Raw genomic sequence first — 16,451 nt, forward strand, 5'->3', positions numbered from 1 at the left:
ATAGCATTTTCTTTAATTTTTGCATTTAAATAAACACAAGGACTGGAATTTTGCCTCAGGAAGCAAGGTTATTCATAATCCTGTCAAGTGAATACTGCTTATTCCTTCAAAAAGGTTTAAAGAAAATCATATTGACTCTATATTTGGATTTTCAAAGAACACCTTAAGCTTTCTCATGACTGAGTACAATTTTGTGTAGAAAACACTATAGCTATAATTCTCTTTAAAAACTTTAGAAATATTTTTCTTTATTGTGTCTGTAGAGCAAAAGGCAGTGAAAAGATATTTTTTCAAGCCTTTCAATTGAGTTGACCAGCTATTTAAATCATTTAAAATAATTAACTCGCTTGAATGCAGATTTATTTTTAATTTCACAAACACATAACACATTGCAGGGGACATGCCACACAATTTTGTCTTCTGCCCAAATTCTGCTCTTGAGTATCTTTACATGCTGCACCAATTGCACACAGCCCTCCTTGAATCCATCCAAAGCTGAGAGATGATGAACAGGCTTCCCGGAGGTTCTGAGATGAGCGCCTGCTGACCAAGCCTGCCCTGGTCATGTCTGTGGCCCTCTGCTGCTTTTGTGCAGATTGTCTGATAAATCCAGGAAGCCAAGTTATTAACGGCAAAGAAAGATGGCTTTTTAAAAGATGTTAGGAAAAAATAAATAAATAAAAGATATTAGGATTGGTCTTCTTTTTATTGTTATAAGATCTTATGGTGAGATGAGTCTTAAATACCATTGAGTGATCCCTTGCTACATATGAGGAAGCCGGTATGCAGAGAAATTACCCTGCCTGCAGTGTGCATATCTAATATATTAAAATTTCCAAAATTGGGCTCCTTAGTCCCTCATGCCTCTTTTCAGTATTTGCCCAGATGTTTGTAATTTGTAGTTACACAGACCGCACATCAAGATAGTTTAACAAAAAAATGAACCCAGTTTCGAATGTTTATTTGACTGTTAATCATAAAAAATTAGTATTCTTCTAAATGCTGAAATAAGAAAACAACTATGTAACTCACTGATAGATACTTTTGCAAGTTAAGGTTAGCAGACTATTTTAAAGGTAATGCAATTTTACTGTGGCATTTATCTGCATTTCCCACTTCTATACATCAGTGGTTTTTGTTCACAGTATTTTAATTTCAATTGTTAACCCTCAGTTTTCCCCAAGGGAACTTGTTTAGACTTCATTAGTAGCATTTCCGTGAGTTATTTCTTCATGTTATTGTTTCTACACTAGAGAGTACATTTATTTCTCCTGTTTTATATCAAATGCACATACCTCATCTTTGCCACTTTAATCCAGTAATTTCAAGACCTTGTATCAAGTAAGCATTGGTAGCTTCTTAAATCTATTTTATTCAATATCTGCTAGATTCTTAAGCTTGCATACTTGTAAAGTTTTATATACATATATGTGAAGTTATATACATACATATATATAGATGTGTGTCGGTAAATATACAAAGACACACAAGCACATTGATAAGAAAAAAAAATACACTTAAGATATTTCAGACATCTTCTCAAATAAGTTTCTCTATTCACATATAAGGCTACCAGTTTTCTTTTCTTGCAGTATTATCATATATCTTTCCAAGGCTTGTAAAACTGAAGAATACATTATGGAGCAAAAAGCCTTCACTTTGCCTTTCTGGGGTGCTTTTCCAGTCCTCTTGTTCCATATATTCTTTTACTTTAGGAGTTACTAAATGTCCTGTTTTCTCCTGTCTTGTTCATTGGGCAAACAGGGGTAGATGGCCCCCCTCCCTAGATAGGAGACGGCCTCCTAGCCCCAGGATTCAAATCCAGCATGCGTCTCCGGAGAATGACAGGTACTTCCTCCTTCCGGACAAGTGGCTTCCAGAGGCTGGCAGGCCACCAGGTGGAGGGTAGCCAGACCCGTGTGGTTACTACGCCTTCCTTTCAGGGGCCAGAGCCCAAGAGGTGGAGATTCCAAAACTGAACGCGTCCACCTCTGATGAAGCACCTCAGACTAATTTCTGAAATGAAACTAGCATGCACAGGGCGTGGTTCAAACAAAGAAAGTTGGGTCCAGTGGGAGAGTTTTCTTTTAATGAGCATTTATTTCAGGGTTTCAATTTTCCAGAAACATATTTAACTATTGCTTTTGTTTACACTTGACTACGGTTCTCAGGTGCTTTAAGATATTTGGAAAACTATCACGGAACCTGATTTTTTTGTTGTTCTGATTGATGGTTTGATCTTCACCATCTTGTTTTGTAAATGATGAAGTTTAGGCTTTTAGATATATTCCTTGATTTAAGGTAGAATACCTGGTTCTTACCTGTTTTATGAATGTTGTGTTTTTAAGCCAAATATTGTCAAGGGCTAGGGTCAGTCATCAAAGTAGTAAATTTTAAAAATAACATCAGTGCTTTGAATCCACTTCATGCTGTGATGTCGTAAGTGCCACAATGTGTTTTCCATTGCTTTGTTTTCCTTCTGGGGTATACTAGTAGTTCACCCAGTTCTCCTATTTTGTGATAGTTGTTTTACATCGTGCATATCTTTTCCCAACTGGCCATGAAAGGCTACGGGCGTTTTGGTTGTTTTGCTTCTGGTGAAGCAGAAATTCAGTCAACACACGGGTAACATTTATTAAGCAGATAAGCAGATGGAGTATCTCATATATGGAGCAACCAGTCATGCCAGCACACAGGTTTTTACTGATTTATCTTTTAGTATGTGTGTATATAGTAAAGTAATTGTATCTTTAGTTAAGAGTGATAGGATTTACTTTCTGTATCTGTAAATTGTCAAGATATTGTCAGGATTACAATTTGAAAGAAAAAGTAAACATCATTACTCAGAAAAAAATGAATAAGTCATCCTACAAATGTTGGACCCCAAGATGACATTTATGGAGGCTTTCAAATATTTTATTATGCTTAAATCTTTAAGACCTTAATATGACTTACATATTTGGAGTTTAAATCTAATGTCTTCTATCTTCTACTGCTCTCTGATTTCTAGGATAATAGAAATTATTTCTATTATCCTAGAAATCAGACAAGAAACATTAGTAAAATCTCCAATCTAAACATTATTATAAACATAAAGTCTTTTTGAATAAGAATATAAAATAATAATATAAATTAAATTTTAAAATGTGCATCCACATTGCTACTCATCCATTCAACAAATATTAATTGTGTGCTTATTTATGTGCACCTGTTTCAATGGCTAGAATCACAGCAGTGCTGAAGAAAAACACAGTCATGGCCACAAGGAGATAAAACTTCCTTTTATGGAAGGCTATTCTGGGTTTCATTTTATGTAATGACTGCTAGAGTATAAGACGATTAAGTATGATGGTCTTTGTAATGAATATAAACATAAATTTGGCTGCGTTTAGAATAAGCAACATGGAAATCCAAATGATAATTTCAGTTCTTAACATATGTGAGATGAGGATTAGTTGAAAGTTAGTTGTCTTTTAATAACCTGAATTAATTATGACATTTGATTTAAGAGATTGTATATATCATTGTTAAAGGTAGATTTTAGAAGCAGAAATACTCCTTTTAGATGAGATTATTAAATGAAACTCTTCCTAATATGTAACAACTTATTCCTAATAAGTAATTCTGAGTGTACATTTTACTTGTTATCATAATTTATTTGTAAGTAAGTTCTGGGTCTAACAAAGGGAAATACATTTTAAATGGCTTGATCCTATGATTTATTACTGTAGGGAACATAATATTATTTATAGTATTAAAATATACTTTTATAAAAATATGAGTAACAAGTACCATAAAAATGAGAAATTACTGTATCAGTTGATATAAAAAAAATTCATTGGTAACCCTAGCAAACGCTTAATACTTGCTTTCTTTTTTACCTCTTATAAGCTTTATTTACTCATTTAGAAAAATTTGCAAGTGAAGTGAACATGGCATCAGATCTGGAGACAGTGAATATTCATAAGAATTTGCCACCAGATAAATTTTGCACTAGGAAACTGGTAACTTAAAAAAATATTCTAAAATCAGTGACAATTTATATTGTCACTGGATGTCCTGCATACTTGATTATTTTGAAAGCAGCATAGTAATACAAGAGGTAAATATTTGATTAAGAGGGCTTGCTTGTGAGTTAGAAAACATTGATTTGCCATCTTATTTCACAGAATGTGTGTACACACACACACAATTTTTAATGTACCATTTCTCCATAATTTAATTTCAACAGTAAGAAATATTGATGTCATTTCAAGTGGTACAATAGCTTTATTTGGAGTTAACATGGAAACATGTTTATCTAGATCAAAAAAATTTCCTAGAAGTTGTAGGATTTTTTTAAAATGATGAGGAAAAAATACATAAATCTGTAACCCTAGCTTTTTTTTTTAACCTTAAAGTTTAGTGTACATTTTCTCGTAGTTTTATTACTAAAAATGTTGAAACTTCTAAGAATCACCTTTCCAATAACAAAGCATTTCTTTGTAAATGGCATTATTTTAATATATAAATAGTAGCTTTTATGAACCTGTGTAAACATCATTCTCTTATAAAATTCAGAGCTACTTATGGCTGCATATTTAACCAAAATTTATGAATAGCAAGTTAGAAAAAATGTATTTTAATAGACCCCTGAATCATCAAGTTTCTGAGTTCAGTGCTCACAGTTGAATCAGTCATCTTTAAATGTGATGAAAGTGAAAGTGAAGACGCTCAGTCGTGTCCGACTCTTTGCGACCCCGTGGACTGTAGCCTACCAGGCTCCTCCCTCCATGGGATTCTCCAGGCAGAATACTGGAGGGTTGCCATTTCCTTCTCCAGGGGATTTTCCCAACCCAGGGTTCGAACCCGGGTCTCCCGCATTGCAGGTGGATGCTTTAACCTCTGAATATAAATTACTATCATAATTACTATCATCTAAATTACTTTTTGGTAAATGCTTTTTCAAGAAGACACATATATTCTTTTTAAATACATTAAAAATTGATAGTGACCATTCTAATAAATGTGAGTTGATAGAGTATTTTCTTATTTAGTACATTTTAAGATGTATTTTAATGCTTCATTAGTTTGAAGGTACTGACTCCAGTGTTCTGATTAAAAATATTTTTGCATGCGTGTACATATTTTTGTACATGATATTTTTAAGGATGCAGTTTATTGATGTGACTTTAATAAAATGGAAAATATTGAATAAAATAACACTATTTTTGAGAATTTGATTATTAGAAAAAGTAAAGTATCCCACTGTGTTTAAGATTAATTCTTGAATCACTCTGCTATCCTATTTCTAATTTCTTTTGAGAGTAACCAGATTTCTATAGTTGCCCACACTTGCAACTTGGAAGCAGCTACTTGCCAAGGAATTTTTAACCAAAAATATCATGTGGTATCTCTTATTCAAAGTGGATGGGCCTTCTTTCTCCACTGAAAGTATTTCTAGAATAAAGAAATTATCCACTTTTCCACTTCCAGAATTGATGATACTTTTGCAGTGTAGATGCAGAGTTAATGTAAAACTACTTATAAATTCAGGATACTACTAGTCATTTTTGTTTGCTTCATAACATTTATTATCTATGCATTTCAGAAATGTCCTTAATTTAAAGGAATGAAATATACTCAGGTACTAAAATACTTAGTCTTTTTAATGTCTGTAGTCATATACATAAATGTCAATAATAAGCAAAAGGGTAAATGTATCTAAATTGTATGTGTCCATCTTCACTGCATATGAACATTTCTTAAGTAGATTCTTAATCTAAATTTAATGTTTTCTTACCAAAATTAGGAGGAAACAAGATGATGGAGATTTGCATTTCACATCAGACCATCTGGAGAGTCAGCCAGAATATATACAGAAATATTCTTATGACATCAGTGTTAATTGTAATTAAAACATTATGTGGTAGAACTTATTCCCCAAAGCATTTTATTAGCATGTTAATTTTGTACTTTAATAGTATTGTAGTATCTTTAGAAGAGTCATATTTATCAATGTCTTCAGGGAATTGTTCTAATTGAGCTTAGTTATTGATGAGGAAAGGAAAGTAACACAAAGACAGATTTTTAACAATTGCTTTTCATTTCATTAGTACATTTTATGAATCTTCATACTTAATCTAATAGAGAATGGTAATTGAAAATAGAACTTCCAGAAAATTAGGTTTAATTAGGAACAGCCCCACTCTTATGATTATTTCTCTTGCTTCCACTTAATGATACGATAATTGTTGTTATAACGTATTTGAATAGACCTTTATAACTTTTAAAGAACCTCATTTGTGCCCTAAGAACTGGGCACAAAATCATACAGCTGTAAGTTGTGATTAAAAGACAAACAACAAACTGAGGATTTTCTGATTCTTGCATACCTAAACCAAGGAAACATTGTTTAAGAATAATAAAAGTTAATTAAAAATGTTAACGTAACAAAATGCATGTTAAAACCCAAAATAGATAAGGCATGATGGAAATGCTATCACTGTTTTATTTGATTTTGTTGAGGGATCCCTTCAGTGACCATCAAGTCATTCAGAGTTGCTGAATGGCAGAGGGGCAGGATCGTGGGCCATGACAGCGCTGTCCTCACCAGTTGACTCTGGCCCATATTTCCCTCAACCCAGTCACTTCCTGGGACTCATTTCCCTATCTATAGATTTAGGTGGGTGTAGATGGATTAGCTGAATTCTGGCATCCCTTAAGACTCTAAAACCGAGTCCATGCTGCCTGATTGCATCATGATGAACATGCATTGGGCCAGTAGTGATAACTCTTCCTTATGCATAAGTCAGTAACCAGAATGCATTTCTTATATATGGTATTTTATGTTTTACTGATGATCAGAAAATAATGTATGTCTAAATTGATTGATATAAGCTGAATTGTATAATCCTAGTTAGATTTTTACTTGTTATAGTCTTTTAGCCTCTTAAATTCCAGTAGCATACTCAAAATACTACTTTTTAAACCACTTATTTATTCCACATATATTTAACAAGAAGCCACTATGTACTGGGTGTTGATATTTCAATATAATCCAGATACAGTGCCTGCCCATAAGGAACTTAGGAAAGAATAGTGTAAGGTAGAAGGTAGTTCCTTTCACTCTGATCCTTTTTATGATTCTGTGGCCAGTAGTTTCAGGAAAACAGTACGTGAATATAAACTGATGGTTTTAACCCAGGTGATGCTAGTGGTAAAGAATCTGCCTTCCAATGCAGGCGATGTGGGTTCAATCCCTGGGTCGGGGAGATTCCCTGGAGTAGGAAATGGCAACCCGTTCCAGTATTCTTGCCTGGGAAATTCCATGAACAGAGGAACCTCACAAGCTATAGTCCATGGGATTGTGAAGAGTCAGACAAAACTGAGCGACTGAGCACAAGCACATTTACACATCACAAAACTATTCCAAGAAAAGTCTGTCTTTACCGTGTACAATACATTCAGAGGAAAGACAGTAGAATTTTCTATTTTCTTCTCTATTCTTGCTTTACACTGAATTATTACAATCAAGTGTATGTTGTTTTAACTTAACTCCAGGATTCTTTTAAGTAGTTAGAAAAATTATAAGGACATATCCTTTGTAGAAAGCTTTAGAAGAATCTTCAAAAAAATAATTGTCTGAAGCATTTGAAGAAAAAAAAGGAGCATCCTTAAATAGAGGGTTAAAAACAAAAGCAAAAACAAAAGTTAGACACATGAACCTCTGCATGAATATTTATCATCTAGTTAAGGTGCACTGACTCTGAAGTTGATACTCTTATAGATGAGGAAGAGTTTTTACTTTAGGGAAACAAATACATATTATTATCATTTTAAATAATGCTTTTATAGCATTGATCTCTTGCTATTCTAAGTAATGCTAAAACTAAAATCCTTGTTCGACATCATACTACAAATACTATAATGCAAATAGTAATACTGACATATTTATAGTTAGCATCTGTGAGGTGATAGTATTTTTGCCACTTTGCAAGTAGAAGAAACCTGAGGCACATAGAGATTGAGTAAATTGACTAAAATCACCCAGCTGTTCAGAAAGCAGGCGGGACCTCAGTTTGGCTCTAGGGTCCGTGTTTTTAGCTGCCATGATCCAATGTCATTTAAGCCACAGATGCAACGTGTTCACAGATACTGAGATCATAGACTCTCAGTTACGTCGTGGTTTGACATGCAGGGTCCGTGTAAGAGCAACTGACTTCACCCCTGCAAGCCTCAATCTCCTTCTTCTTAAAAGGGTGAAAGAGAAGTATGCCTTCATGGGATTGATGAGCTTAGATGAGAAAAGACAGCAAGTTCTTAGTAGATATTTGATATTGTCAATATCAGTGCTGTCATCATCAGTATCACCAGGTACTGTGATGATCAGTCTTACATGTGAGCCCATTAAATTTTAGAGATGAGAAGCGGAAGAGTTGAAATTTTATAGAGAAAATAAAATCTCCATTGAATTCGTAGCAATGACTAGGGATAGGAGAAAAGCAGAGAAGGTCTAAAGGATGCACATCGCCTTTTCTTTGCAGGGATGTAGAAAGTTGGTACAAAAGCCTGTCAGGTGCTTCTGGTCCCGCCCTTTGCACCCACAAGAACATCTCTCTTCACACTGCAACCTGCTTTTATCTGAGACCCCATCCCTCCAGCACGTCTCTGAACTGTGTTTCCCTGGTTGACTTTTTCTCATTGTTCTTATTATTGATCTGACATATTATACAGTTTACTTGTTTGAGGGGTTCTTGTTTATTGTTTGTCTTTTACCATAAAACACAAATGTTTGAGGGCAGAAATTTTGTCTGCTTTGTTCACAGACATAGCCCAAGCAGCTAGAGCCGCATCTGGCATATAAACACAGTATTGTTCAATGAGTGAGTGGGTGAATGAATGAATGAAAACCCTTAGTGATTGTGAGTTTCAGGAACTGGCATGAAACTCTGTATCTTCACTTGGCTCTCACGCTTCTCAGAGGGGATGAGAGACTCTGGCTCTCTCCCAGGACACTCTTGGGACCAAACGTGTGTGTTAGTCACTCAGTCGTGTCTGACTCTTTGTGACCTCATGGACTGTAGCCCACCAGGCTTCCTTGTCTGTGGAATTCTCCAGGCAAGAATGCTGGAGTGGGTTGCCATTTCCTTCTCTGGGGGATCTTCCTGACCCAGGGATCGAACTTGGGTCTCCCACACTGCAGGCAGATTCTTTACCATCTGAGTAAAGAATGGTAAAGCTTCCCCAGGGAAGCTTGGGGCCAAGTGTAAATTTCCCAAATAGTTGTTTGGAGCTCAGGCCCCTGGGTCTGCAGACCTCTTTCCTCTGTCTCCCTCCTGATCACTTCCTGCTCTGCATCTGATACTTCCCTCTGCTCCAGGAGAAAACTCTGTCTTCCTCATTGATCACAGGCATGTGCTCAGGACTCCTATGTGCTCCTGCACCCCTGGGCCTGACGTAACTGGACCTGTGCTGGACACTTAGAGGATTAATATATCAAAAGAATAGAGATGAGAGACTAGACCTTAAAGGTTCCCATCACAAGAAAATTTCTGACTTGGGTGGTGATGGATATAGACCAGGCTTATTGGGGTTGTCATTATGTCACACATCTGAAACTAGTATGATGATATATGCCAATAACATCTCAAAAAACAAAAACAAAAACCAGTTTTCTCCTTAACATTGTTGGAAGGAAAGGATATCAGAAAATAAAAATAAATTGTAGGCAGCCAGTTATCTGAAGTGAGAGTCGTTCAGTCGTGTCTGACTCTTTGCAACCCCGTGGACTGTAGCCCGACCAGGCTCCTCTGTCTGTGGAATTCTTCAGGCAAGAATACTGGAGAATTCTCTTCTCCAGGATAAACTTTATTGCCTTTAAAGTCTCTCTCTCTCTTTTTTTTTTTAGTAAGTGAGCTTCTTGACCACAGTATTTTTTATTTATTTCAAGTATATTGTAGTCCAGACATTTTAGGATGAATAGATGTATGTAAGCTGCCTTGGGGAGGTCAGTTCTATGCATGAGCATTCTTTCTATGGGAAATGCATTTCAAGTTTCAAATGTTCAATATACATAAGTACTTTTAGAATATAGAATCAATTGCTAACTTTATTAGTTCTTTGGTTTGTGGTGGATGATTAGCTTTTTAAAATACTACACAAGTACAAAAGTATATGATAATTTTAAAAATAAATTGAATAGTTGATTTTTAAATATCGTTCTTTATGTCAAACACATTTCCCTAGAGCATAATTTTGGAGGAGAAAAAAGCAAAGGAAAACATCTTTGTAGCAGCAGGTTTGAGACTTTCAGGGTGGCGAGCACTCCCCCCGTGTGTGGTGTTTCAGTGCCTGAACCACGACTGTCATCATCTTTCTCATCACTGCGTTTCACCATTGAGTTTGTTTCCACCTCAGTTGCCAGCAGGAGTCTCCTTGACATCCGGACTGTAGACTTTCTCGTCTACACTGGCGGGGTTTCAGCTTCTGTGCCTCCTGGTGGGAAATTGTGTCTTCTACACAACACCAGTTCTCATTTTTGTTTTATTTTAAGAAAGTACGGACTGACAAAACCATTTAGGTAAAATAGTTGCCATTTTCCATGTCAATTGCTTTTGTCATTGTAGAAGATGACCAGATGACTGTAGCGTGATTCATCATATGTTTTGTGTTTCTTTAACATTTCATTCCACAGGCACTCCAGAAAGTCTGAAAGATCTAGCATCCAAAACCAGACTAGGAAAGGCACTGCCTCTGACGCAGAAAGGTAGGCTTGATGTTGTGCTATGCAGCATCTTCTGTTCCACTGAGATGTTCTGGGGCACCTCCTCTCTCGTTTTACAAGATCATTGTTTAAACACAGTTGTGATGCTTAGAGAGACCTTCCTGTTGAGAAATCTCCTCCATGGGGATAGCCTCATTCAAAAAATGAGAGATGGATAGTTTGAAGGCAAGTCTTAGGACTTGCCCTAAGTCTTAGGGCTTAAGAAAAATCTCATGCATTTCTCTTAGTGATCATTCTGATCACTAAAAAATGATTAAATGCAGTGTAGTCCTATATACATATTAAGACATTAATATTTTGTTTCTGAGATTATTGAAATGTTACCGATAAATATGTTACCTGAAATATGCAAGTATTTTGAGTGTCTGTTATTTATCCAAATGATGCCATCTTCTTTAAAATCTGTTCTACAAATGCATAATCTGAGTCTACTCATAACTACAACTTAAGATACTCGCTAAGTTAATGTAGAAATTAAGTGATTTCTTGTATTTTGTTTACAGTTTGTATAAAATTTTAAGATACCGACAGAAATTTTGCATAGTTGTAAAAAAGAAACACCAAAAATCCAATTAACATATATTCACTCATCCCATCAGTATTGAGAATGTGCAGGGTGACATACATGTAAGTGGATGCATGCATTCAGGTGTCACAGCCGCCGTAGAGGTGACGCAAGGCATAGTGAGAACACAGGAAAAGAGGCTGCAGGTGAGGTTAGGTGACCTAATCTAGGTGCATAAAAGTAGGTGTCAAAAAGAGTTCTATGAGAAGGGAACAGTGTTCTATGAGAAGGGGACAGCATGCTATAACACTGAGGACTGAAATACCCTCTTGAGTTTGTGGAACTCAGGCTTACTGGGGACGACTCAGGAGATTGGAGAGAGGTTGAAAACAAAACGGGAGAAATTCTTAAAGATTGCTATAAATGTGCTATAAATTCTCACACGCTGTGGTATAGAATTTTAACTTCTACCTTACTACTCCTTGAGCCACGGCAGTTCCTTCCACATGATTGGTCTGAGTCCCAAAGTTGTAGACCACATGAACACCACTTTGGAAAGTGGGTTGAAAGACTCAGGGCTAGATGGGAAATACCCGCGAGGCTGTCATAAGAAGGAAACTTGGCGGACAGGGAAACTGCAGTTCAGTGGTCCATGCAGTCAACAAATATGTGCCAAGCTGTGTGTCCAGTTCAAGGAACAGAACAGCGAGCAACAAAGAAAGGAAAGCTTTCCAGAGGATAATACCTCTTAGGTCAGGTTAGAAAAATGAGTAGGTATTAGTCACATCAGGCATTGTGGGTGAACAGGAGATTGAATTGGCTTCTGGCTCATGACCTATGGAGATATGGACTATTTAGGCAACTTAACTTACAATGGAACAAGGATCCCAGGAACCAAAAAAAAGTGCTGAGTAGAAATTCAGTTTTGCAGAGACATTGATTAAATAGATACATACCCATCTTATAGAGATAGAAATACATACATACATACATACATACTTACATAGATGGACAGGTAGATAAAATAGGCCAATAGTGGTGATAGTGGTGGTTTAGCTGCTAACTTGTGTCTGATTCTTTCTGATCTTGTGGACGGTAGCTGGCCAGACTTCTCTGTCCCTGGGATTTCTGAGGCAAGAATACTGGAGTGGGTTGCATTTTCTTCTCCAGGGGATCTTCTCAATCCAGAAATTGAACTGTCATCTCCTGCATTGCAGGCGAATTCTTTACAAGTAAGCCACCAGGGCAAGCCCACGATAGATAACGTACATACATAAAAAAATAGATGGACAGAGAAATAGATATATAGATGAACAGATAAATAAGCAGATAATGTCAGAAAGAGTGCCTGAAGAATTATGGACAGAGGTTTGTAACATTGTACAGGAGGCGATGACCAAAACCACGCCAAAGAAAAAGAAATGGAAAAAGGCATGATGGTTGTCTGAGGAGGCCATACAAACATCTGAGAAAAGAAGAGAAAAAAAAGGCAAAGGAGAAAGGGAAAGATATACCCAACTGAATGCAAAGTTGAAGAGAATAGCAAGGAGAGAAAAGGAAGCCTTCTTAAGTGAACAATGCAAAAAGAAAAAAATGAAGAAAACAGTAGAGTGGGAAAGACTAGAGATCACTTCAACAATATTGCAGATACTAAGGGAATATTTCATGCAAAGATGGGCACAATAAAGGACTGAAATGGCAGGGACCTAACAGAAGCAGAAGAGATTAAGAAGAGTTGGCAGGAATACACAGAGAAACTATACAAACAAGGTCTTAATGACCCAGATAACCACAAAGGTGTGGTCACTCACCTAGAGCCAGATGTCTTTGAGTGTGAAGTCAAGTGAGCTGGAGGAAGAATTACCATGAACAAAGTTAGCAGATGTGATAGAATTCCAGCTGACCTATTTAAAATCCTAAAAGATGATGCTCTTAAAGTGCTGCACTCAATATGCCAGCAAATTTGGAAAGCTCAGCAGTGGCCATAGGACTGGAGAAGGTCAGTTTTCTTTCCAAATCCAAAGAAAGGCAGTGTCAAATAATGTACAAACTACCATACAGTTGCAGTCATTTCACATGCTAGCAAGGTAATACTCAAAATCCTTCAAGCTAGGCTTCGGGAGTACGTGAACTGAGAACTTCCAGATGTATGAGCTGGATTTAGAAATGGCAGAGGAACCAGAGATCAAATTGCCAACATCCAATGTATCATAGAAAAAGCAAGGGAATCCCCCCCCCCCAAAAAAAAAGTCTATTTCTGTTTCATTGACTACGCTGAAGTCTTTAACTCTCTTGATCACAACAATCTGTGGAAAATTCTTAAAGAGATGGGCATACCAGACCACCCACCGTACCTGCCTCCAGAGAAACCAGTATGCAGATAAAGAAGCAACAGTTAGGACCAAACATGGAACAACAGACTGGTTCCAGATTGGGAAAGGAGTACATCAAGGCTGTAATCACCCTGCTTATTTAACTTATATGCAGAGTACATCATGTAAAATGCAGGGATGGATGAATCACAAACTGGAATCAAGATTTCTGGGAGAAATATCAACAACCACAAATATGCTGATGATACTGCTTTAGCAGCAGAAAATGAGGAAGAATAAAAGAGCCTCTTGATGATAGTGAAAGAGGAGAGTGAAAAAGCTGGCTTAAAACTAAACATTCAAGAAACTAAGATCATGGCATCTGGTCCCATCACTTCATGGCAAATAGATGGGGAAACAGTGGAAACAGTGATAGATTTTATTTTCTAGGGCTCCAAAATCACTGTGGATGGTGACTGCTTCCATGAAACTAAAAGACGCTTGCTCTTTGTAAGAAAAACTATGACAGATCTAGACAGTGTATTGAAAAGCAGAGATATCACTTTGCTGACAAGGTTCGTATATGGATGTTAGAGTTTAACCACAGAGAAGGCTGAGTGCTGAAGAATTGATGCTTTTGAATTGTGGTGCTAGAAAATACTCTTGAGAGTCCCTTGGACTGCCAGGAGTTCAAGCAAGTCAATCCTAAAGGAAATCAACCCTGAATATTCATTGGAAGGACTGATGATGAAGCTCACTTTATACAATTTAAAGTGAATGTTCCTCTTTTTCTCCTCCCAGAAAACTCTAGAAGATACCTTCAGTAGGCAAAGTTGAAATTTCAAACTCACAATGTACATGGAGCACAGCAGCAGTGAGTGAGTACGTCAGGATAATTCAGAAGGGACTGTTTTCCATGACAGAATTCCTAGTTTGTCAGGATGGCCTAGTGGAAACCAAGATTTCCTGAAAAAGTGAGCGTGTTTTTCGCTCAAAACTTTGTCTGTCAATGCTTTGGCCACCTGATGAGAATAACTGGCTTGCTCATTGGGAAAGACCCTGATGCTAGGAAATAGTGAGGGCAGGAGTAGAAGGGGGCCACAGAGGGTGAGATGATTGAATGGCATCACTGACACAATGAACATGATGAATTTGAGCAAACTCAGGAAGACAGTGAGGGACAGGGAAGCCTGGCGTGCTGCAGTCTGTAGGGTCACGAAGAGTTGGACACAACTTAGGGACTGAACAACATACATACATACATACATACATACATGCATACAAGCACACATTCATACATAGGTGGACAGACAGAGAAATAGATACATATGTACATTGATGGATAGAGAAATAGATATGTGGCTAGCTAGCTAGCTAGATGATAGATGAGAAGAATGTAATGAAAATACTGATTGTGTAACTGTTTGCATTGTCTTTACTCTCAATACATCTAATTATAATACAGTCTCTTTACCAGAATGTAAATTACTTACGCTCCTCCCACTTATTTTCACAAGATTGAAAACTTTCCTCAGAGTTTCATATTCTTTATATTCCACTGAGGCCTCTTGAGTTCATTTAACAATTACTAGTTAAATGTCTGCCATGTGCCGTTTTCCAGAATCAATGAACAAGGTTTTTCTGACAATAAGATACGGTTTTACAGAATGTTAGATGATTCTAGAGATAACTGAACGTGTTTCCCTCCAGATGAGGGGTATTTGAGCGTCATCCCTGGCAACACTGAACACGTGTGTTGCTGTTAGTTGCTCAGTCGTGTCTGACTGTTTGCAACCCCACAGACTGTAGCCCACCCGGCTCCTCTGTCCATGTAATTCTCCAGGCAAGAATACTGGAGTGGGTTGCCATTTCTTTCTCTAGGGGATCTTCCCAACCCAGGAATCGAACCTGGGTATCCTGCATTGCAGGCAGATTCTTTACAGTCTGAGCCATCACATGTGTGTGGATAATCACAAATCTTCCCCCCAGAAGAGGGGGGAAGAATCCCCCCAGAAGGGATTCTATTCCCCCCAGTCTCAAATGTTTGCTTAAGAGCCATATTCATATTGCTCTTTCCTTTACTTACTCTGCTTGTAGGTCTTCATGTAGAAAACTCAGGCCTGTTAGGTATTTGAATTTGTTTGCTTATAATTAAAGCTCTTCATTGATTTTTATTAGAGTGTAAATAGTCACATGCTTAGCTTTCAAGGGAATTGATGAATAGCTTATTACAATGGAAGAATTGGCCTGGATTTTCTAGGTTTACGTTAGTGCTCATTTCTTTTGAAGATACCTTCTCAATTGTTCAGCTACAGGTGGATGAGGCCACAGTGTGAATGCTCTGGACGCTGATTCTTGGCCTCAGGAATTGATAGCTCCCCAGAGGAGCCCCAGCACACAGACCCATCTTGGTCTCAGGCAGAATTTGCTGTGTGGCAATCATAACTTTTAAGGCCCTTTGTTGGCCTCAAAAACGTGACCTTTTCAGGAATAACCATGCAAGAAAATGTTTTGAAAGTTGTGATAACCGTTTCTAGATAGAAGAAAGGCAGGACTGATTTCTGACTTACATGCCTAACCATTGAAGCAGAGCTTCAGAACCTCTGAGGAAGCTCCTTAGTAAATAAATGTGTATCTTTTCACCCTCATGTGCACTGAGCTCTGCGGACTGTCAGCACTGCTGCACGTCCTGCTCTGGGGACTTTTCCTCTTGTGGAACCTGCTTTCTGAATCCTGACTGGGGGATGCTTGGCCAGGGTTGATACTTAGAATTGCTTACGCATTCATTTTCTGTTGTGTTGGTGCTCCTTAAAAATGTCACAGCCACCACGGGAGGAACCATGGTGACCTTAAGTACCACATGCATGTC

The 16,451-nt window shown here is 37.3% G+C and overlaps 1 protein-coding gene across 1 annotated transcript in view; it reads left to right on the forward strand.

Moving 5' to 3' along the window:
* Positions 1-16,451, forward strand: part of RIMS1 (regulating synaptic membrane exocytosis 1) — a 580,103-nt gene that overhangs the window by 435,316 nt on the left and 128,336 nt on the right. Inside the window, exons 23-24 of the mRNA XM_061131514.1 lie at positions 1,765-1,848; positions 10,676-10,747. Coding sequence (XP_060987497.1) covers positions 1,765-1,848; positions 10,676-10,747 — 156 coding nt within the window. The remainder of the gene's footprint in view (positions 1-1,764; positions 1,849-10,675; positions 10,748-16,451) is intronic.

This window comes from Dama dama, chromosome 28, assembly GCF_033118175.1.
Source record: "Dama dama isolate Ldn47 chromosome 28, ASM3311817v1, whole genome shotgun sequence".
Taxonomy (NCBI): domain Eukaryota; kingdom Metazoa; phylum Chordata; class Mammalia; order Artiodactyla; family Cervidae; genus Dama; species Dama dama.